The 22,147-nt window shown below is 38.9% G+C and overlaps 1 protein-coding gene across 3 annotated transcripts; it reads right to left on the bottom strand.

Annotated features, from left to right (window-relative positions):
• Positions 1-786: 786 nt before the first annotated feature.
• On the bottom strand, positions 787-21,779 carry usp28 (ubiquitin specific peptidase 28). 3 transcript variants are annotated; one of them, XM_007562979.2, is made up of 26 exons: positions 21,575-21,779; positions 19,721-19,795; positions 19,221-19,341; positions 18,552-18,639; positions 17,491-17,653; positions 14,920-15,006; positions 14,434-14,571; positions 13,892-13,962; positions 13,014-13,090; positions 12,787-12,935; positions 12,563-12,690; positions 12,244-12,339; positions 11,743-11,922; positions 11,246-11,454; positions 11,071-11,141; positions 10,177-10,405; positions 9,108-9,443; positions 8,389-8,513; positions 7,852-8,121; positions 7,034-7,129; positions 6,112-6,290; positions 5,491-5,569; positions 4,949-5,028; positions 3,497-3,620; positions 2,387-2,585; positions 787-1,869 (listed from the first exon to the last, which is right to left on the bottom strand). In XM_007562979.2, the coding sequence occupies exons 1-26, from the start codon at positions 21,617-21,619 to the stop codon at positions 1,694-1,696; spliced, it is 3,591 nt and encodes a 1,196-aa protein (XP_007563041.1). In that variant the 5' UTR covers positions 21,620-21,779; the 3' UTR covers positions 787-1,693. The 3 variants fall into 3 exon arrangements, with proteins under 3 accessions (XP_007563041.1, XP_016532406.1, XP_007563042.1); XM_016676920.1 differs by having other exon boundaries at positions 9,108-9,440; XM_007562980.2 differs by having other exon boundaries at positions 8,389-8,510; positions 21,575-21,778.
• Between the last annotated feature and the right edge of the window lie 368 nt (positions 21,780-22,147).

Genomic DNA, 22,147 nt, shown 5'->3' with positions numbered 1-22,147 from the left:
TTAAACTGTGTCCTGCAGAACTGAGTCCAAATATTATTGTATACAGTAAACAATACAACCAACCAGTGAAACATATCTGATTTATGAACATTTCAGGACGTTAATAAGAGTTTATCTTTCTGTGTTTGTGCATTTAGCAGACACTTTTATCTACAGTAACTACCAGAAGAGAACAAATTAATGCACTTAATATCAGATCTACCAATAAACTTCTCAGAAGGAAGACCACTAATCAGAAGAGACAGGTGGCAGGCACAGAAGGGAAGTGGAGAAAGTGGTACAATCCTTTTGTGTTTTGATAAATTCATTGTTTTTATGCTCTTTAGGTTTTGGGCTATTTCAGTTAAAGGGGGAGTATTATGTGTCTTCCAGGCACAGAGTGTCAATTTATAGCATAATCAAGTAATATGTTACCTTTGGTTGTTTTAATTTGTAATTTAACGCCTCGAATGTGTCTTTGTGAAAACCCCTGCTCTTTCTGACACTCCGCCTTCAGGAAGTCATCACAACATCGCTCCTCTGATAACCCTTTAACAATGTTTTTCCCAGCATCAGCAGATGCACAGTTTCACCAGGTGTTTGCTAATTGCTGCTGGCTAGTCTTAAGGAGCTGAGTGAGGGAGTGACAGGGAGAGGCAGATGCTTGAAAGCTTGGGAGCTGCACCTTCGAGGAGGAGCTGCGCTTTGAAGGCGGGGCTAAATCCAACAAGGCATTTTGCACAGCTGAATGGTTGCTATGGAGATTAAAGTATTTCTCATACATGCATGAAAGAATCAAGGCAGCACTCCAGGTATGTTTTTAATGAGGCTATAACTTTATAACACAACATAAAGCTAAAAAAGAGTTACTCTTACATAATATTATCTTTTCAGTATTATCTCACAGGTCTTGCTGTATTAGTTCATTCCTTTGTGTTTAGTTTCTTAGTTTATTCCTATGTTTTGTTTTTCTAATTGTCAGATCTTTCCCCTTTTGGTTTGCAGATTCTTGAGGCTCTGCTTCTACTGTACATCCCATTGGAGAGTGATAGTGATAATGTCATATTTTTATAAAGTTGAGCAGTTAGTCAGACAAACATGATTGGCAGCACCTGGCTGCTACGTTTACATTTTGTTTCATAAATACTGAATCTGGGGTTAGATTTAAATCCCTTTAGAACCTCATTAAGGCCCAAATTATTACTATTATGTCCTGAAATGTGAAACCCTTCGGTTTAAAGACGTTGTCGTTTCTTTTACTCGTTACACCAGGAATCCGTTTTGTATATTTACAACAGATTTAAATGTAAAACGTGTCTGATATTGGTCACTAAACATCTGCATTTTTTGGCAATCTTTTGCTTTGCCTGCAAAAAGTCTAATGACTCTGAAGGACTGTTAGTATTTGTTAGGTGAGAATGGAGAAAGCAAACAGGAAGGATTAAATCATTCTCCTCAGACACTTCTCGTTCAGTTCTTTCTTGTTCTCGATGAGCTTGTATTTGTGCATTATCTATCTAATCACAACAAGTGATTGCTGTATATATATCACATCAAATTTTCTACTCATGTGCAACTCCAAACCAGCAGCCATTAGATACTACATGCTGGTGTGAACCCTACTGTATCAGCACAGAACGCTCTGCCCGCCATGCTGCCGCTGATGCTGCAGATGTTCGACTCCCAGAGGTTTTTATGGGTTTCCTTCAGGGTTTTACTGGACAGTTACTACTGTGGTGTTGTGAATGGACTCCATCACAGCGGCCAGGCGGCTGCACAGGTCGTGGGCCTGGTTGACGTGAACTTTTGGCGGATCTTTCAACACCACCGTCCCACTGGAGCCGTCCAGAACCCGCGGCAGCAACTCGCCCAACTTTACCTGCAGCGAATCTGCAGAAAACAGAAAAACCCAGCAGAAATGAGCCCTTCAGATGGTAGTTTTTGGTTTCGAATGATTGATTATATAGAGCAATTTCTTACTGGGACAAGTTCTCTTCTGTTATTAAATTTAGTCCTGATTGTATACATTTTAAAAAGAACTTTAAAAAACACATAGAGAATATATGAAATAAGCAAATTTATGCTCGAGATCAAAATTATTGTTTGTTAATTTATTTTTGAAATGGCTGACATTGTGTGTTTTAATTTTGTTTGTATGTTTTAAGGCATTTTGTGATGTTTTCTTGTAATGTTTGTAAAAATGTTATAATTGTTGAAGTGGTTGATTTGAAATTTGTGTTTTGACTTCAGGAGTTTTATTATATATTTTTTTGTAATGTTTGTAAAAGTATGATTTTATTGTAATATTTGTGATGAGATTAATGTGAATCCTTACAGAAACAAATAAACAAATAATTACAATAGTGAAACTTCTCATTATCTTCTCATGTTATTGTTAATAACTCACCATCCATGTCCTGACCCAGGCAGCAGCACCAGTGGCTGCGGATGTTCTCCATAGCATCCCGGTCCTCCTGGGACAAAGCCGAGTCCCGGCTCATCAGGTGAAGGCAGGGAATAACGGCTTCGTCCATGATGGACAGACCCTCCTCCACTTTGCCCTCCTCGCCGCTGCAGAACAGCCGGGACGCACTGTCGTTCAGCGCCTGATTGGTGGATAAGCACAGAGAATACTTGGGTCAAGGTTTCCACTTTAATATTTACACAAACATAGTTTTATTCTTATGAAATATTTTAGATGAAGTCAATGTGGAGGTTGAAGAACAAGCTTTGTGTTGGAACTTGTGTTCAGATCCTACCCTGTATGGAGGGTCAAAAGGGGCAAAATTAAATCAATTAAAATGCAACTTATAATCATCAGTGCAGATAGTTAATTAAATAGATATTTATTTATTTTGTATTTATTCCTGCTTGTACAGCAGCAGGAATAAGTCTGTTAAATTAAAATAATTCTGTTAAACTCACCCAAGGGACGGGGCTGTGGGAGGGGCTTCCACTGACCTGCTGAACTCCACTAGTTTGCAATCAACTCTTCAACTTCTAGACTGTCTGCTAATTGTGAAGTCTCTTTAAAGAACTCATCAGAAAGCTCATAAAAATCCTCCATTACAAGGGCCGCCATGATTTTCAAAGCACGATGATAGACTAGCTAAAACAACAAAAATAACTTCAGCTTCATGGTCCAAATCCATCAAAAATTAAACATCTACCTTAAATGTGAATTCATAAATTGTGTATAAACCACAAATATGTGTATTTGCATATGGGAAAAACTAACCCAGCCTCAGTCCTGCTGCAGAGAAAGTCTAAATAAGGGAATATTATCCCACCAGTCACTCATGTCTAAAGTTCTGTCCTAGAAAAAAATCTACTTTAGCAGCTGGCCGAACGCCAGAATATGTCAAATAAAAGTGACGGGTCCCAGCCATGATTTTGATGACCCTCAAAGTTTCCTCTAGTGTAAGCCAAGACCTTTTAGATAAAAAAATATTTAATCAAGTTGCTGTTTTAGGCTGACAACAGAAACAGCTTCGTTTGGAAATGCTGCTTTACTCACCGTGAGGCACTTTCTTCTGTAAACTGCAATAAGAGCTTTGTTCACACCACGTTTCTCTCCCTTTCCCAGCAGAGCAGCGTTGGTCTCATACGCATGAGCCAAGTAGTTCAAAGCCTCTCGCATCCTGTGACACAGTCAGAAAGAAACCAAATAAGCACCAAAAGCCACAGCCGCTCTTTAACTGTGCCTCAAAAATTAGAGTATTGCATAAAAGTGAAATATTTTTTGCCAGTCATCTCAGAAAGTTGTTTTTTTAATATTTCAAGCTTTTATGATTTAATGAGTTCCTCCCACCCTTCTTCCTTTCACTCAAATTTTAATATGTTTGAATACAGAACTGTTGACTGTGGACTGTCTTCTGAACATCTGTCCAGTCAGCAGCATAGTGCAGCTGACTGACCCAAAGTGAGACACTATTCAAAGACTCAGGAAACCTTAGCAGGTGTTTTGAGTTAATTAGCTGATTAGAATGTGACACCATGAGTTTTCATTAATTACAGTTTTCGGTAACACTTTATTTGAAGGGGGGTGAATAAGACTGTCATGACACCATCATAAACATGACATAACGCGTCATGAACATGAATAAGTCTGAAATCATTACTGATATACATTTGTTATAAAATAATTACTGATTTCACTTTAAAAATGAGGTAACTTTCTCTTATTAAAGGTAAAGTTTAAACAATAATGATTTCTTGCTTAATGTCAAGTTGTCATAACAAAGACATTTTGAATAATATCAACTTTGTATTAAAAGTGTCATAATTTACCAATGACGCTTTATGACAACAGTCATAAATATTCATGAAGACTTATTGATGTTCATGACAGGTGTTATGACATGTTATGAAAGTGTCATGACAGTCTTATTCAACCCCCTTCAAATAAAGTGTTACCCAGTTTTCATAGTATTCTAATTTTCTGACACTAAATTTTGTGTTTTCTTTATCTGTCTGCCACAGTCACCAAAATTACAAGAAACTTGGAATTCTTCCAAGATGACTAGCAAGAAGTGTTGCACTTGTAAACAATATTCCAATTTTTAAAAATGTACTCGTACATTTCTTGTGATTGAAATTAAAGTACATCAATTAATTACTTAACAGAGGCATTTATTTTATTTTTTTGAGCATTTTTCTGTTGTTTTAGTTCACTGCCATTCAGTAAAGGAGAATTTGAAACAAATGTTTTTAACCTCATTTGGCTCTGGACTTTGTTTAGGCCATTCTAATCATTGCTCTAAAAACATACTATTGTAGATCTTGCTGTATGACTAGGGTTACTGAAGTCTGACTGGCTTCCTGTCACTGTGTGGTTGATGTGTTCAGGATGATGTGCAGCGTTTGTTTCCATCCACTCATAGTACTAGTTTTCTACTAATAAACTGGTTTTAGGGGGAAGATACTTTTGCAAATCGCAGTATAGAAATAGAGGATAATTCTGCCTTACTTTCCATGCTGATAGTGCTCCAGTCCAGTTAGCAAGTAGACAAACACCGTCCTGAAGTCCCTGTAGTCGTCATGCCACTGCTGCAAGAAAACACACGCACAGACACACACATTAACCAGTGCCTGTTTAATCTTCCTCTTCTTTTGTACCATTAACAAACAGTAGGGAGTTGCATTGGGTAGCCATGGTTTTGCTTGGTGTAAAAATGTAATTTGTTTGTTTGTATGCATTTTGGAGCAGTTTTACTGTTGAAAGTTCAGCAGGTTTCACAAAAGGAGAAGTCTACTGAAAAGCGCAAAACCTCATGCATCCTGTGGTTAAAAGAAACCCTCTTTTTATGCAAGTTTTGAACTATTGCGCAATAAAAAAAGGTTAAAGTTGAGTTTGTACTCAGTTTTAACTAGCTGCTGTAGTCATTATAAGAATCCTTAAATCCTGAAATCAACAAGCTGGAGGAGACAAATGATTAATTAATTTGTAGTAACTAACAAAAGAAACAAGGACAAATATTGTCAAACTGGGTTGGATAAACCCGACATTACCATGTATTCCTCCATGTCCATGTCTTCAGGCTTAATGAGGCGAAGCTTGGCTCGGGCTTCCCTCATTATGCTGATGGCCCTGCATGCACAGGAAGGACAGCTGGAGTTTAGTGGTGCAGGTGAAATAATCTCACAACCAGTAGGTCTCTGCTTTGGACACTAGATGGCAGCAGATGAACGACATATGGCTGTTTTCAGCTACAGGCACATTAGAAAAATCTTGGTGTCCAAAGGAACATTTCTCTTCATCAAAAGACAGGTTTTTCCTTTATTAGGGTTTTAGTTGTGTGGTTTTTTTATTACAGAGATTTAAATTCTGATCAAGCCCACGTAGCCAGCAAAGTTATTATTAAAACTAATGAAATTACGAAAACTGAAATTGAGGAAACCTTTTTGTGTTTACTGAAATAAACGAAAACTGTAATTAATGGGGGAAAATAACTATAACTAAACAATATTTAAGTAACAGTAACAAATAAAAACTAGCAAACACACCATAAAAACTAACTAAAACTAACTGAACTAGACAAACAAAAAGTTACAACAAAATTAAAACTAAAGTATAATGAAAAATCCAGAATAATTATAACCCTGAAAGAAGAGCTAATTCTGTTTGCACACCTTTCGTCAAAGCTGAGGTTGCGGTCTGTAAACTGCTCCAGCAGCGTCCTTTCGATGACACGCTTGGGCGCCTTGTTCTGAAAGAAGTAAACCAGAGCGTGCTGCAGACGGGCGTCCTCCTGGGGCGTGATCTCCTCCTGGGAGAGCTCATACAGCCGGGAATACTCCTCATGGAAGGCCTGGAACACCATGGAGAAATATGAGTTTCCATGTGTCACTAGCTGCCTTTCTCTTACAAATGTGAGCAAATCTTTGTCTAATGTAAAAAAAACAACAAACAAACAGAATTTCATAATTGCTGTGTTTAAGAAATGAAATGAAAATCACACTTGAAAAAGCTTGTTCACTCAATAAGTTATTAAAAATAATGGCAGCAACGGATGTAAACAGTTATGAAATGTATCAGGGGAGACATCGATGTCTTATTCAGTCATTGGAGCGAGAAGCCCATTATACTAGGGAGCGGGTGGCTACATATGCATAGCTGCTCTGTTTTGGTACATCTATCTTGATACGGCCGGAAAGCCACCTCATTCTAGAGCAAAAACTTTTTATTGGAAATCTGAGTTTTTTTCTTTTATTTCCATTAAGCAAATTTATTTTCATAATTTCAATTTGTGCAATTCTATGGCTAATGGAAACACAACTAGTTATGCAGGGTCTCGGCATGCTGCAGGTTTAAGAATTCTCTGCACTTTTATGCACAATTTGAAACCCTAAACCTTTATCATTATTAATAGAACAGAAGTGTTTGAATAATTTAATCCAGGTTTTACTGCATGAACTTTTCCATTGATATTTCAAAAATTACTTATTTAAAAACAAAAACAAAAACAAAAAAAGTCCTGTGGGAATGCATGTTTTGTTTCTTATCCAAATTCGAGTATGATGGAGAATGACGATAAACATTTAAATATCTTACCTTGATGAGGCCAGCCTCAGGGCCTTCTTTGTCAAACGTTTGTCTTGCCTTGGCTATGGCCAGGATGACACCCTGCATGGCTGGGGTAAGCATCATCTACGAAATGAAAATGAGACCATTGCAAATGCTTAACAAACTAGGTGTCACCTTTAAAGATGTTTAATGAAAACAGTCCTGTAAAAAAAGAGAAATAATATTCTTACTTCAGAAAGTCAGAAGCAATTCCCCATAAACTAAGATCTCTATTCAAATCTAAAGGCTTGCATGTAATTTCCATCCATCCCTCCATTTTCTTACACCCTTATCACCTCGGGGTCAGGAGGTATGCTGTGCCTATCTTCGGCTGTCAACAGGCGAGAGGCAGGGTCAGCCTGGACAGGTCACCAGTCCATCGCAGGGCAACACAGAGGATGTGTGTATGCAACCATGCACACACACATCTAAGGAGAATTTATACAGACCAGTCAACCTAACAGTCATGTTTTTGGATGGTGGGAGGAAGCCAGAGTACCCGGAGAGAACCGACCATGCACAGGGAGAACATGCAAACTTCCATGCAGAAAGACACTGGACCAGGAATCGAACCCAGGACCCTCATGCTGCCTCTCTACCAACTCTCTACCAACTGTGCATGTCATTTATTTCTCACTAATTCAAACTTACACATCTTGTGCAAAAACACAAACTCAACAATCATTCTATCAGAAATGAGCCATTTGAATCATGAATGAAAGAGGTTATCAGGCCCACATATATGGCTTAAATTAACATGGAGTTACCCTGATTAAAAATCTTATTCCACATTGTAACTTCCTCACCTCTTCGTTGTATCCGTCAGCATCGGCCCTAACCATGATGCGGCCCACGTTGGGGATCTCCACCTCTGACACCTCGTTCTCCGCCTGCCTCTGCCTGGCTGGAGCCTCCTGCTGCTCCTGCTGCTGCTCCTCGTTTCCCGGATCTGCTCCGGGTCCGGGAGTCTCCCCAGAAGCTCCTGGTTCATCGTTAGCCTCTGAGTTTGGTCCCAACATCTCCCCATGCACACACGCTTCAGCCTGGTTACAGAGCTCTGCATCTGAGCCAGAGGTCTGACAAAGACACCAGGAACAATATTAGAGTTTTTGGACTTTTGTGACATGATTTAATACTTTCTAAAGTCTTTACATTGTTGAATATCTTATAGCGCTGCAGAGCAAGTTTCTAAAGGGTTAATTATTTCTTCATTGTAATTTCATAAACTAGGGGCCCCAAACCAGCTTAGGGCCCCCACAAACCTAGGAACCACCCTGTCTGCAGGTATACCAGCAATGGGACTGTATAGCCGGGGGGATTTGAGGGTGTTGGGACTTTCCCACCTGACTCTGCAGGCCTGCTGGGTCCGGGCTCGGTTCCAGGGTGTCACTGGCTGTGGGAGTGTCGGTGGGATCTGCTTGGCAGCCATGACTCGCAGATGGGGGCACGATCTCAGACTCCTCTGCTGCTGAGTAAAACAGACAGAGGCCTTCATTCAGTCCATGTATCAGCAAAGTTTTTTTTTTATTAGATATTAGATGAAATTGGGTGTCGTTGACAATGTGCTGGAAGGGCAGATCTATTCAGTCTAATTCTATGCTTTGTACTTTCAGTGTACTTCATGCTTTACTATTTATTTTGCATAATTGTTTAGAATTTCTAATTGCATTTTCTGAACAATTTGAAAGACGGTTTGTTGCTGTTTATTTTTGTCAGTTTCTTCATTATTTATTTTACATTTGCTGTGAGGATATTAATTGTGCTTACTGTACAAATTAAAGTTGTGTTGTTTTTGCATGTTTAATCGAGCTTATGAAGATATAGCTGTATTTAGGTGTGCTGTACTGGTGCAGAGTTATCAAATACATTTGTAATTCAGTACATTTATGTCTGTTTAAAAAGGTCTTAAGTCAACTCGGCTGTCTTTCTGTATCTGATCGGTATCGGCTATTAGATATCTGTACTGGAAGAGGAAAAAGGTGGATAGTTGCATTGTTGAAGGCAAAATGGGTCTTTATGGAAACTCATAGTTGCTATTCTTATTCCAGTTAGTGTAACACACCTTCAGGCGTCTCTCTGGGTTCACAATCTGCAGTCTTCTCCTCTTCTGAGCCGGACCGGGCCTCTGAAGTCGCTCCTTGCTCCACCTCTTCAGTGGAAGGTCCAGACTGTGGTGCTGGCTCCACAGGTGTTAGCTCTGTGTTCTCCACGCTGGAGCTGGGAGGCTCCACCGGGGTCGCAGACTCTTCCTGCGGAGTGGCGGTCTGGCAGAACTGCTCCTCCCACTCGCTGAGCTCCTGCTGGAACCAGCGGTTGTCTTCTTGAACGTAGCGTCTGAGCGCGGCCGGCAGGGAGTCCATGCCATGCAGCACCTGGCCTGTCTCATCATCTGTGTCTTCTGGGTGGAACGTGTGGTTAGACAGAGGGTTCACTCAACAAGCACAACATGTTTTCATATTTTATGGCTGCCATTTGTAAAGTTACAGATAAAAAAAATAACAGCAATAATTTTTTATTTAGTCATAAGAGAAAGAACAATGGGCCTCTGAAGGCGCTCCTTGCTCCACCTCTTCTGTGGAAGGTCCAGACTGTGGTGCTGACTGTGGGGTTCCAATTTTAAAGTCATTTTTTCATCATGTTATTTAATAATTTATAAATGTCAATTTCAAACTAAATACATAATTAGATAGCTAAATATTTAGCTTTAAACTAAATATTTAGTTAGCAAGCCTAATATTTAGCTTCATACAAAATATTTAGCTAGCAAACTAAATATTTAGTTTCAAATTGAACATTTATTTAGCAAGCTAAATATTCAACTTCAGGCTAAGCTAAATATTTAGTTTAAGCTAAATATTTAGCATGTTAACTAAATATATAGTTCACAAACTAAATATTTAACTTCAATCTAAATATTTATTTAGCAAACTAAATATTTTGCTTTAAACTAAATGTGTAGTTAGCAACCATGACAGTCTAAAACCCCCAAATTATTTCTGTTAATTTAACACCCCAAAATAAGTGGACATTTTTATAAAATATGTTCAAATTAAAGGCTGGATTTGTAGAAACTTTGGGATATAAATCAAAGGAGAACTGATGAGTGTTGCTACAGCTGAGAGTTGTTGTACCTGTGATCAGCTGGGGGAGCCGGTCATCGATGTACATCAGGCAGTACGCGCTGGCGTTGGTCATCCCCCCAAATGAGTCTCGCTCTAACTCCTCCCACGAAGACTCGGTGATGCTGACGTCGTTGTACTTCATCCACCGCTGGTTGGCGTGGTCGTAGATGTACGCCCAGTAATGACCTGCTGAGGCCTGACCTTCATGAACAAGCACTGCATGCAGTCTGTAGGGCACCTGTTGAAAGGACCATTTTATTTTACTTTTTTTTTTTTTAATTAGCCTGGCATACAGTTTGTCATTTCCTTCATAAAGATGAACAAATACTGCATTTCAAATAGTCTGTTCCAGTGTAAATATTACACACACATATTATTCTGACACAAAAATACGCTTTAATTTAATTCATCCCACACTGAAAAAAGAAAACAGGTGATCCAAAATAAAAAGAATTGTGTTAGTTTGTTACATCAAATCAAGTTTATCTATGTAAATGTATTAAGTTCACTAAGGTGTTATGTTAAACAAATGTAAATAACTTAAGTTTCACAAAGTTAATTCCTTTAAATGCAACAAATTAATTCAATTTTTTAAAGTTGGATGTCCATTCTCTTATTTCAGTGGACTGTAGCTTTGATTGTATGTTTAAGGCATTTAGCTCCATCCATCAACTCTATCCATCCAAAACAGACAATCCCACATGCTGATGCTGCCACCACCATGCTTTACTGTAAGGATGAGGTGCTCAGTTGGGATTTCCACTGAAAACCCAATTAGATACACTAAAATTTGAGGTTGTAATGTGACAAAAGTAAAATAGTTCAAGAGGTGTGAATACTTCTGGAAACCAGTGAGGTGTTTTTTTGTACCCATGCAGAAAATGAAGTGAAAAGAAGTGTCACCTGGCAGAGACTGTTGTCTGAGTACATGCCTTCAAGTGTCTGAGTGAGTTTGTCTATGCTGGTCTTTAGCTCTGGAACACAGAAACAACACGGAGCCGTGATGGAAACCAAATTTACAAAACTGTCCCTCTGATAAAGAAATTTAAAAACTATTTCTTCTGTGTCGTTGGCGTACCGTTTATGTCGTGCTCTACTTCAGTCCTCCAGCGCCGCAGGCAGGTCTTTACGAAGTGCAGCTCTTCTTCTGTGGCGCTGTGAGGTGCAGGGTGGGGCGGGCAGTCAGTCGGGTGTTTGCACTGGGTGAAGGGCTTGTAAATGGGCGTCTGCTGGCAGTTGGAAACACTGGAAACCAGGCTGTCCGATGAGTCTTTATCTCCAGGTTCACTGATGGAAACAAGAATTTAAGTAAAAATGGCTCGAGACTCATTCACATGTCAAACTCAAAGCTCAGGGGCCAAATCCAGCACGCCATATCTTTTTATGTTGGTTAAATATGTTTGAACAGAACATTTCAGCAACAAGACAGTTTAAAGTGCTTTACATCATAAAAACGCAAATATAAAAAGTCATAAAAACATCATAGAACAACCCACTGAAAAACCAATAGCAAACATCACATTGTGACGAGTGCCATAATCATAATCATCAAAACACGTCAAATATCAAAGGAACCTGCTGTCTTTGGCGATGGCGTCGGACAGCGGGTGGCTCACAGTAGGAGGGGAAGATGTGGTGAGTCTCGGATCTTCAGCCGGGGAAACGCTGGTGGGTTTGGTAGTGGCGAACTCCAGAACGAACTGGAGCATGTCGGCCAGAGGGTACTTCATCGGTCCAGAGCCATAGTTTTTATAACTTAGACCAGAAACAAAACACATTTAGGTAAAGACTTTGTTCAGATGTTTAGTTTCTCAGCTTGAAGGTTGCTTGGTCTTCAGTTCTTACTTTTTTATTCTCCCTTTAATGTGTCTTGTTTCCCATTCTAATCATTGTTAACAAAAACTAAGTTTATTTCTTTGGCTATCTTCATTCAGCAGATCTTGATGTTCAGTTCTATAATTCAAATCAGATTTGGATTGCATTTGGCTGCTGTGTGTACCTAGCCTTTGTTTTCTGCAATAATAATAATAATAATACTAATAATTGATGTTTTTATTGAACTCCTCAGTTTCTTACCACTCAAGTTTCTGTTGAAGTGTGGCAAGTTGCTCCTTGAGCTTCTTCACTTCTCCTCTCCTCTCATTGGTCCGTTCTATGTTTTTGTGAAGATATCTGTGAAATAAAACATGCATGTGTATCTCAGTTGATAAAAATAGCATAAATAAGTTGTTTTATCTAATTTCTTCAACTTATATATACATTTTACAGAGAGTAATATATGATTTGTTTATTATTTTTCCCTTTTGGATTGAATTATTAAAATTCAAATTTAGTGAGGCACAGATTAAGATATTTCTGAAAGTTTTCATTAGATTAAATCTGATTTTTGTATTACCTGTCCATGTAAACAATTTGTGGAAACTCTAATTTTTTGTGTATCTTCTCGGGACGCCCGAGCTGAGTGTTGAACTCGAATCTAGAAAGTTCAAAGGTCAGGACTGGCGGTAGTTTTTTAAACCACCTCTGCAAGTCAGAAAAGACACAAAGATCCTTAGAAGGAAGACAGAAACTTTCGGAATATTCAGAATTTAATACTTTGACTTATTTCGAGCCGCTCACCTCTCGGCCAGACGTTACGGCATGGTCCGAGTGCAGCGACTCGATCTCCTTCTCAACCATCGCCCCTTCCAGGCATTCGTCCAGGTTGTTGAAGCCGTTGACTTGCAGAGGGTACTGACCAAACTGCTCGATGTTGTACAGCGTCTTCCCTGAACCGAACCACACAGATTGGAATGAGACGGAACCCCGGTGGGTGACGGCAGGATGAAGAGTCGTAAAGCACTCACCTTCATGTCGCCTCTCCGTCACAAAGGTGCCGTAGAAAAGCTGAACCATTGGGTTTTGCTGCTTGTCTTCTGCGTTCCTGAACATAAAGATGGATGTTATATTTACACGTTGATTCATAAAAAGTTAAATGTGACCTATTTTGCTTCCTTTTAAGGCCATTAGGATAGCTCTTTGTGTTACATGAAACATCTTCATTACATTTTTTGCACAAAATCTTTCTCAGATAATGAGATTTCACCTCCTCAGTTCTGCATGTATTGATATTCTTTCAGAGTGAGTTGCTTTACTAGCTCAGCTTCCAAACTGGAATTGCCAAAATAAATTTGATTAATGAAAACATGCCACTTTTGAAAAAAGTTTTTAATTTTTTTGATAAAAACTTTTCCCTAAAAGTTGGTATATTTTTGCAAAACTTCAGTGAAAACTCTTTGAATGACAGAAGTCACACTAGTTTGTATACAGAAGCAACCTCCTTGGAGAATGTGCAGGTGACTTCACCAGAAGGTTGAATCCGTAGCTCTAATTTAAAAGTGTTGACTACAATTTTCCTAAATTGCTGCATGCATAGCAGCTCCCAAGTAGGCTGAGCTTGTCCCCCCTAAGCCTGATTAAGACACCAACATCTCTTCTGATGACTGATAGATGATGAGCGTAGCACCATGCCTGAATTACATGTTTACATCCATCACATCCATGATTTTTAATGACTTATTTTATAAATTAATGTATTCACCTGAGATTATAGCTGCATTTCTTATTTAATGGAAACACGATAATTGCAAAATTATGTTTTGTCATCATTAACACAATCTTGACAAGGTTTTGTGCACATTTGCAATTGAAAAGCAGCTGCTGACAGCTTTAACTAATGACTTACTTTCCGTTGGCGGCCAGTTGAAAGGCATCTTCTAACCAGTCGAGCAATTTGTGGGAAAATTCGCTGACATCCTGAAAGTAGCAGACGAAGACATTTAACTGTCTGTAACAACAAAACATCCATCCGTCCAGCCATCCGCTTTAATTCAACCACAATGGAGGATTCCACAGCACAAACAACCTGTGTAAAGGTACGTCATGAGTGTAGACTTTGACTAGACCACTCTGGACCCTTTATTTTTCCATTTAAGCCGCACTCAGAGGTGAACTTAAATTTGAAATTTGCATCTAATTTTGACATTTATTTCTCAATCTGACAACTTGAGACTGTTTACGTGTCACAGCTGCACATTCATAAATTCCTGGCAGCAATGGATCCATATTTCAGGGAAGCTAAACTGGTCTGCAGCTGATAATGAGGTGTTGTTGGACAGTCTCTGCTCAGTGTGACTGAGCTATGAAACACTTGTTCATCAACAAGTGGGTTGGATTCTTCAGCTATCCTGTTTCAAGGAAAGAGCTGGAAAGAGCTGTGTTTTGTACCTGCTGAGCCTCGCTGGTCCGAAAGGCGTCGCGTAGCAACTCCACCGCAGCAGAGGGATCCACAAACCTGCGAGTGGATCCCACCATGAGGGCAAACAGGCACCGCAGCTCCTGCATGAAAGCAATGTTCCTCTTGTCCTGTCGTCAGAAAGTCTCGGTCAAACATCAGCTCAAAAACTGTCACAATGCTTTTGAAATTTAGGTCATTTTAAGGATAATTTATATACAAAAAAACAGTTGTGACGCGTCACAGGAAATCCAGGAACAAGTGGCCAGAGAAAAAACCAGGAAAAATGATAACTACCAATTTCTGGGAAAATAAAGTTTCTTTTCCTGAATATACTAGTGAAAGAAAGGTTAGAATCTACACTTTCAGAATCTTAAATAACTCAAGATGCCCTCAGGGAAACGTGTTCCTGGTTTTGCCATGGCCAGTCACATTTTGCCTGCAGGAAGGAAATATGTAGCAGAAAGCTAACTACTCACAGCATGGCTCTTACACTTCTCCAGAATTCGTTCTGACAGATGGTAGTTGAGAACCAGCCTCCTGAACACAGGTAAGTGGAAGAGTGACTGCAACAAGATGACAGAACAAGCAATTTAACAATCTTTTCACTCCTGACAGTCTGGTAGATTTGGTTTAATTGGGGACTAAAATTGCAACATTTGTTAGATTTTCAGCTGCTGGGGGTGGCTTTCTCACTGCACTGTCAAACAAACCAAACCAATTAAAAAAACCTGTTCTCCTCCTCACCTGTGGTGGTGTTGCACCAAGAACAACTGAAGGGCACAACATGAAAACCTCTGAAGAAGACACTGAGCACAACTTTCTTTCTCACAAAATGTAAAAAAGATAAAAAATGGAGTGGCATCAGATTTTAGCGGTTGTAGGATTTCGCTTTTGTCTTTTTCAAAAGACCATGAGTCATTTCTCCCATTACCCCCAGACTCTTGTGTTTGTTTTGGTTATATTTACCCAGAATTCCCTGGCTGTAGGCTGCAGGAATGCCAAAAGCCACATCCCATTGAGTATGCATTCAAACTGTACCAAAGTTCGAACTCAGACCGAGGTTTGTATGTAGACTAGAGTTCGCTTTTTTGAGTTTGACTACGCATTCATGCCTCCCCAACCAACTGGACTTTCTAGATAAATGGACTGGAGTTGGATTAAAGGGGATTATACAGGATGTGTGAATGCACCCTGAATCAACCTTAAAGTTTGTGCCAGATGTGGATAATAAAGAACATTTTGTAAAATATGACTCTATTAACACAGGACGTTTTGTTTCATTGCTGATAATGTTTTGTGACAAATGTCAAAGAGTTTTACTTGTTTGTTACAGGATAACTGTGGTCGATACCATGATAACCTGGTGAGTGGAGAATGCTTCTAAGCGTTCCCATTAGAGAGGAAAATTCAGTTATGGTTTATCTCATGTAATTTATGAGCCGCCCATTGAATCCTGCAGTCCCTCAGCTTTGAGCTGAACCAGAGGAAATGGTGTTAACTCAGAAAAAAGGAGAGCATTAGTATTCCAACAACACTTCCTCAGATAATACCGCCTGACGTTTAAATGGAGACAGAAGCATATCTCAGTTTAACAGACACAAACAATCCCCTTCTCCTGTCTCTGTCTGCTGTGGACGTCCTCGCATTGCTCCGCGCTCAATTAACCACAGAGGTTGCGTACCTCAGAGAGGGTTCTGGTTTCTGTCGGGCCACCTGATAGGCCTGCATGGCTTCAGTCTGGAATGGACTTATAACACAATTAGCAGCTGAGATAAAAACTGTTTGCTCTGATTTAGCTGAAGGCTGCCCCCCTCCTCTCTCCGGTTTGTTTTTCAGGTCGATTTTTAACCTCTTTAGCAGGAAATAATGATGAGGAGGAAATTTGAGCAACATCCCCTTGTAGCCACGTCGTTGACGCTGCTTTGGAGTCACATTGGACCTCGCTAAACAGCAGTAATAAATTGAAGGATCTGGGAGACTCGTAAATTTGGCAAGAAGCAGAAACAGAAATATAAAAGCTTGTTTCAATATTTGAACAACTGTATCTACATTCATTCTGCTCCCTGCTAACACAAATATACGATGGTGCTGGTGTGTGTTGTGCTTCCATTCAGAAAAGTGACAGTAAAAATGAACAGGAATAATTTTGGTTATTTAGCCTCTCATAAGAGGAAAGAAATGGAGGTTTAATATTTAAAATTTCAAACCTATATTTTTCACATAAAAATGTCAGTTTCAAACTAAACACATAATTAGCAAGCAAGCAGTTAGCATTTAGTTAGTAAGCAAGCTAAATATTTAGCTCTAAACTAAATATTCACTAAAAATTCCACTACTGGAAGTGGATTATTAAAATAAAAGCTGGACCTTGCAAAGTATAAACTCCTGGTGGTGAGTCAGTGCAACAGTAAACATCTGTATTCTTTTCATAATCTTTTCATAGGCTTATCCTATGAAAAGATTTATAGATATCAGTTTCAAACTAAATATTTAATTAGCTAGCTAAATGTTTATTTCACAAAGAAAATATCCCTAGATACACAGGTCAACTTAATGAAAGCATAAACGATAAAATACCTTAGGTGCATGTATTTTAAAGGAAGTAGAATCATTTTTCCCACCTTTAAAATGAAATTATAAGATTGGTTCATGCCTCTGCAAAAAAACAATTTTATTAAAGGCTTTTTAAACATTTTACCAGATATTTCTGAGGCTGAGGTATTTATGCTTTTTGTTTTGAGTGTTTATTTTACTTTTCATGTGCAATACTTTGTTGAACTCATTGTGGAAAGTAGTTTGAACCTATTAGAGTGAATGGGGAGTAAATCACTTTCAGGTTTTGTTTTTAAATAAATGAAATAAAATTGTATATTGTATTTTTATTTTTTTATTTTTTTACAGAATTTCTGCAAAGCTGAGCCATTAAGTTGAATAGTTGTGCAGCACTTTGCCACATGGAGTACAGACGCCCAGTAGGAGCTTCAGCACACTACAAGCTTCTGGTTTACAGAAATGATTCAAACGTAACGTGAGGTGTTTACTCTCACCTGGATGACAGCACTGAACCAGCAGGTGTTTCCTACGTTGCGTATGCCGACGGGCCAGTCATCCTGACGGATCCAGTCTGCAGGGCTGCACATCTCACTCTGTGCTTCACATCTCTTCTTCTTCATTCGCGCTGCATTTTCTTCAGCGCTGGCTTCCAGAGCTCTGTGGGACATCAAATTCTCTTTATGAAAACACCAGACTGACGGCTATATTAAATACAGGAAGGCTATAAAATACCTTAAACAGAGAAGAGATTGTTTCACATCATTAGATCGTATCTATGGAGGACAGATCCTGCCAAAATTTTCAATAAACAAATATATAAGACTAGGAAATTGGAGTACTATGTACTGTGATCATTGATGTCAGTAACGCGTCACTTTGTAATGCATTACTGACATCGGACCACTTTTTTCAGTAACAAGTAATCTAACACGTTTCTATTTCAAATCCAGCAATCAGATTAAAGTTACTTATCCAAGTCACTGTTTGTTACTATTTTATTTTGTAATTTCATTGTATTTCTTATGCGTCTTCAGGAGCGACCACAGTACGACAGTATCAGCAGCGACAGAAACATAAACAATGGAGGAAGGAGAGAGATGCACATTTTGTTGCTGGACAATCAGGAACTATTTTGAGTTTCTGTCAAGTCCAATGATTATAAGTGACTTTGGGCTTGTTTTTTTTTTCTAAAGTCCCCGGTTGCGGTTTTTTGGGCTTGTTTTTGAACATGAAGTTGCTCATTTGGGGTTAGAAATAAGCAGAGACACATAATGAGACCCAGATGTTGTCTGACACCCAGGTAGTTTTAGTCAGGCTCTTTTAAAAAAGCTGTAAAAAAGATGATTAAATATTTCTATTTGGACAGTCCAGACATTTGTCTACAGGCAGTACTAATTATACAAATACAGCTTACAAATGATCTTTCTCTTGGTATTTGCTGCCTAACGCTTTTTTTGTTGTATAATTCTTCGTAGCAGCTGCGTCCTGTCATAGTGGACATTATCTCAGCTGTATTTAAACTTGAAAACAGGGGAATCTACGTCTGTCATCCTACCTGTTGAACTCACGCTCTTCTTGCTCTGCATTGTGGGATTCCTGCAGGCTGAGTTCAATGGCTGTCTGCAGTTCATCTTTAGGAAGTCCTAAAAAAACCCAAGAAATATCAGGTAAACTTAGACCCAACATATGCATTTATGCATTTCATGTTTGTTTAGTTTTAAAAACTAATTTTACAAGCATTTACTTAAATGTATCTTACTAAGGAATCTGTTTTTACACTATTACCTACAAAACTGGTTGAAATATTGTGCCTCACATTCATGCCTCTTTTTCACATTATCTCACAAATGAAATGTCTTTTATTAAGATTTTACATGACAATTGAACACAAAACAACATATAATTTAAAGCTAAAGAAAAATAATACATGACATCTGAAAAGTGTGGCCTTTCTGAGCAGTTTGCAGTTTATAAGTTTATAAATGTTGTGTTCTTCATCTCTGTTTGAAATCAGAGGTTATTGGTCAATTTACAAAAATAAGAAGTAACCTTATAAATATCACTTACAGCTTTCAATCTTTTTTTTTAAGTTGATAAATTTCTTATAGTATTTCAGTTACTATATCACCATCATCCTTCATTCTGCCTTCCTATACTGTTATAAATTAAAACATGCACGATGGCACATCTAAATGCTTTCCAGTCAGATATTGCCGCAGTGCACCTCTCTGTTTGTCCCAGGTCTCTGCAGACGTGCCGGACTCCTGTGGCTCTGCAGAGTCCTGAACCTCCACAGTCTGGGTGGTCAGTAGTCCCACAGCATGTCCGACATCCCCCTGGCTAGCCTGAAGGGGAGAGAACAGAGAAAACCTTCCCAGAAAAAGACTCCAGTAAGGCAAGACAAACATCGTTTCTATTGCAACTACTTGGTTTGAACCCAGTTTCTGCTTGATTCAACATTCTGCAAATAAATTTCCAACGTACTGCAGATCCAAGATGTCCAGATTTTGCAACCTAAAGAAGGTTGTGAGATGTTCTCAAATCTGGAAGACTTTTGTAGATTGAGGGAGGAAATGATCAAGTTAAGAACAGATGCTGATAGTCTTACTAAAGAAGCCCGAATCCTTTGGCTGTATACACTGATCAGATCCGGAATTTGAACTAGACAAAACCCAGGAAGTACCCTGCTAACTGCTGCTCAGTGTGTGTGTGTGTGTGTGTTACCTTCAGGGCTTTGTAGAGAACCTGCTGGTCCTGGATGCCAGTGATCTCCTTCAGCTGCTCCATCAGCATTTTGAGCTGTTCACAGAAAACAACTTGAGTTTTTTCTTGCACCACTAGAGCACAAGTCCAGAAACACTCTGAGGAATCATTAGACCTGACCACAAATCACGTCTCACACAATATTTGAATAGTAAATAAAGAAATTAGATATATTTGTTTACATGTTGACGCAATGCAATATCATCCCTTGCGTTTTGAGGTTGTGCTATGCCTGAAGGATTTAAGGATCAGATTTAAGCAGCTAAAAAAAATATTCCTTTATCACATACTGGAGTGAAAAAAGTAGTTGAAGTCTTGAAAAAAAGTCCCTCAAAAAGTCTAAAAACAATTTTTACGACGTAGAAAATACAACTGGGAAGAGAAAGGAAGTTGAAACCAAATATTTACATCCACTGTCATATTTTTCCTTTTCCCCCTCATTATTACACTTTTACTCAGAGCTCTTTTTGGTTTTAGGTCTGATGTTTTTTTTTGTTTTGTTTTTTTTTTTAATCATTTTCTTCAAATTAATCTTCTAGCAAATATGCCTTTAAACTATTTTGGAAAGTCCAAACAGATTTATGAGGTTCTGATAGGATAATTCACAATATCTTAGTTAAATGGAGGCGCAGATAAAGATGCATAGGCTGAAAGGCCACTCGGAGAGAAAGAAGCCATTACTCCTGAATCAACATAGAAACCCAGACCACAGTTTGCAAATTGAGTCTTATTGTCTGATGGAAGAATAACTGAAGAATTTTGGCCATAATGACCTTTGTTACACCTGGAAAAGAACAAAGAACCAATGAAACCTTTATGCATACAGACCAAACCTGGATTCAAACCAAGGAAAGGCATCATTGCTACCTGCAGCACAGCACAGAACAAACTGAGTTATCACAGTGCTGATAAATTCATTATTTCACACCTGTTTATTTTGTTCTTAAAGTTCTGAGCCTGACTTCCAGTCATCTTCAAACCTTTGCAAACACAAACCATAATACAGGAACCTAAGAGATGCACTCAATTTAAAAATAAATCACCTAATTCTGCACAGCAAGAGGCACTAAATAAAGCTGGCTGTCCCGGCAGCAGGTGCTCATGTCATTGTATAGCTCTCTCTCTCTCTCTTTCTCTCTCTCTAACACAGAGAGGAAGCCAGGACCAGGCTGACCAGACTTATATGGAGCCCAGGGGGCAATCTGAGACCCACTTGGTTTGCCTCTATTTTAGGGTACTGACATGGATAGCACAGGCTTCTGTTTATCATTCTGCTCACTGTGCCACTGGGCACCAGGGTGCCTCTTTTATCCTCCCAGACACACACCACCAACAACCAAACACCAGTAATGCAAGTGAACCTTTCATTTTTTTTAACCACACCTTAAACAACACATGTTAAACTATCCATAGGCTGCATTCAAACACCACACAAGTAGATTGCTTCATGCACTGAGCAGCAATAAATGATCTGTTTATTACAGTAATGACAGTAATGGACGACAGTTGAATCAGATTTAAATTTAAACGTGACTCTCTGAAAATGACTGTCATTTAACAATGGAAAAAAGCCACCAGATATCAGCAGTCCACACGTTGAACTGACATCTACATTTAAAAAAGACTTGACCAAAAATATAACCTAAGTGCCCTAGGCATACATGTTTAACACATGCCAGATGAGAACATTTTATTTTTAATATTAGTTTAGTAAATTAAACAAAGAAGAAAGTTAAATTTGTTGAATAAAGGCTGAGTGGAGTTAGACGTGTTGACGTTAGTAGACGTTAATCAAAGTCTCCATCATTTTCTCACCGAGTTCGTTGAGTTTTCTCCATTTTCACTTTGTTCAGCTCTCATTGCAGATTAAAATTAATAATAATGAAAATCTGGATTTATTTATGTCTTTTCCCCTCCAAAAAGTGCTCGCGACAGACTCTCTCCGTCGTTCAAATCGACTCCATCTGTCACGCGCCGAGAGCGAGCAACCAGCTGCGGTGCGCTTTCTTTAGAAGGCGCGCGAGGAAGGACACGCGCACTGACAACCCAGTAACCCTATAAGAAGCAGCTTACTTAGGTTCTGGAGGCCATAGAGAGGCAGCGCGGCCCGCTAACATACCGGGTTCTCTTAATATGAAAGGATGTTTTTCTGTTCCTGCTTCGTTGTTACACATAAAGATGTTGAATCCTCTATCAGACAAGTTTAAAGAGTAAAAGAGGGGAAAAAATCGGCCGATATAGACACAGAAAATAATGCAATATAAATGTGCTTAGATCAAAATGGGAGAAAAAAAACAAAAACCAAAAAAACAAAATCTTGAAATTCAATTAAAATCGTCCAGTAACATTCGCCATTATAACCCGAAGAGCCATTTTGATCTCAGGTCA

Source organism: Poecilia formosa, unplaced genomic scaffold (assembly GCF_000485575.1).
Source record: "Poecilia formosa unplaced genomic scaffold, Poecilia_formosa-5.1.2 Scaffold143, whole genome shotgun sequence".
Lineage (NCBI taxonomy): Eukaryota > Metazoa > Chordata > Actinopteri > Cyprinodontiformes > Poeciliidae > Poecilia > Poecilia formosa.
This window is presented reverse-complemented; position numbering and strand designations above follow the sequence as displayed.

Excerpts from the sequence above, each read along its gene's own strand:
- usp28 (XM_007562979.2), bottom strand. The coding sequence starts at position 21,619 with ATGAGAGCTGAACAAAGTGAAAATGGAGAAAACTCAACGAACTCG. Across the intron at positions 19,796-21,574 it reads GAGAAAACTCAACGAACTCG|CTCAAAATGCTGATGGAGCA; the intron begins GTGAGAAAATGA and ends TTCTGTGAACAG. Across the intron at positions 5,029-5,490 it reads TGGACATGGAGGAATACATG|CAGTGGCATGACGACTACAG; the intron begins GTAATGTCGGGT and ends GTTTTCTTGCAG.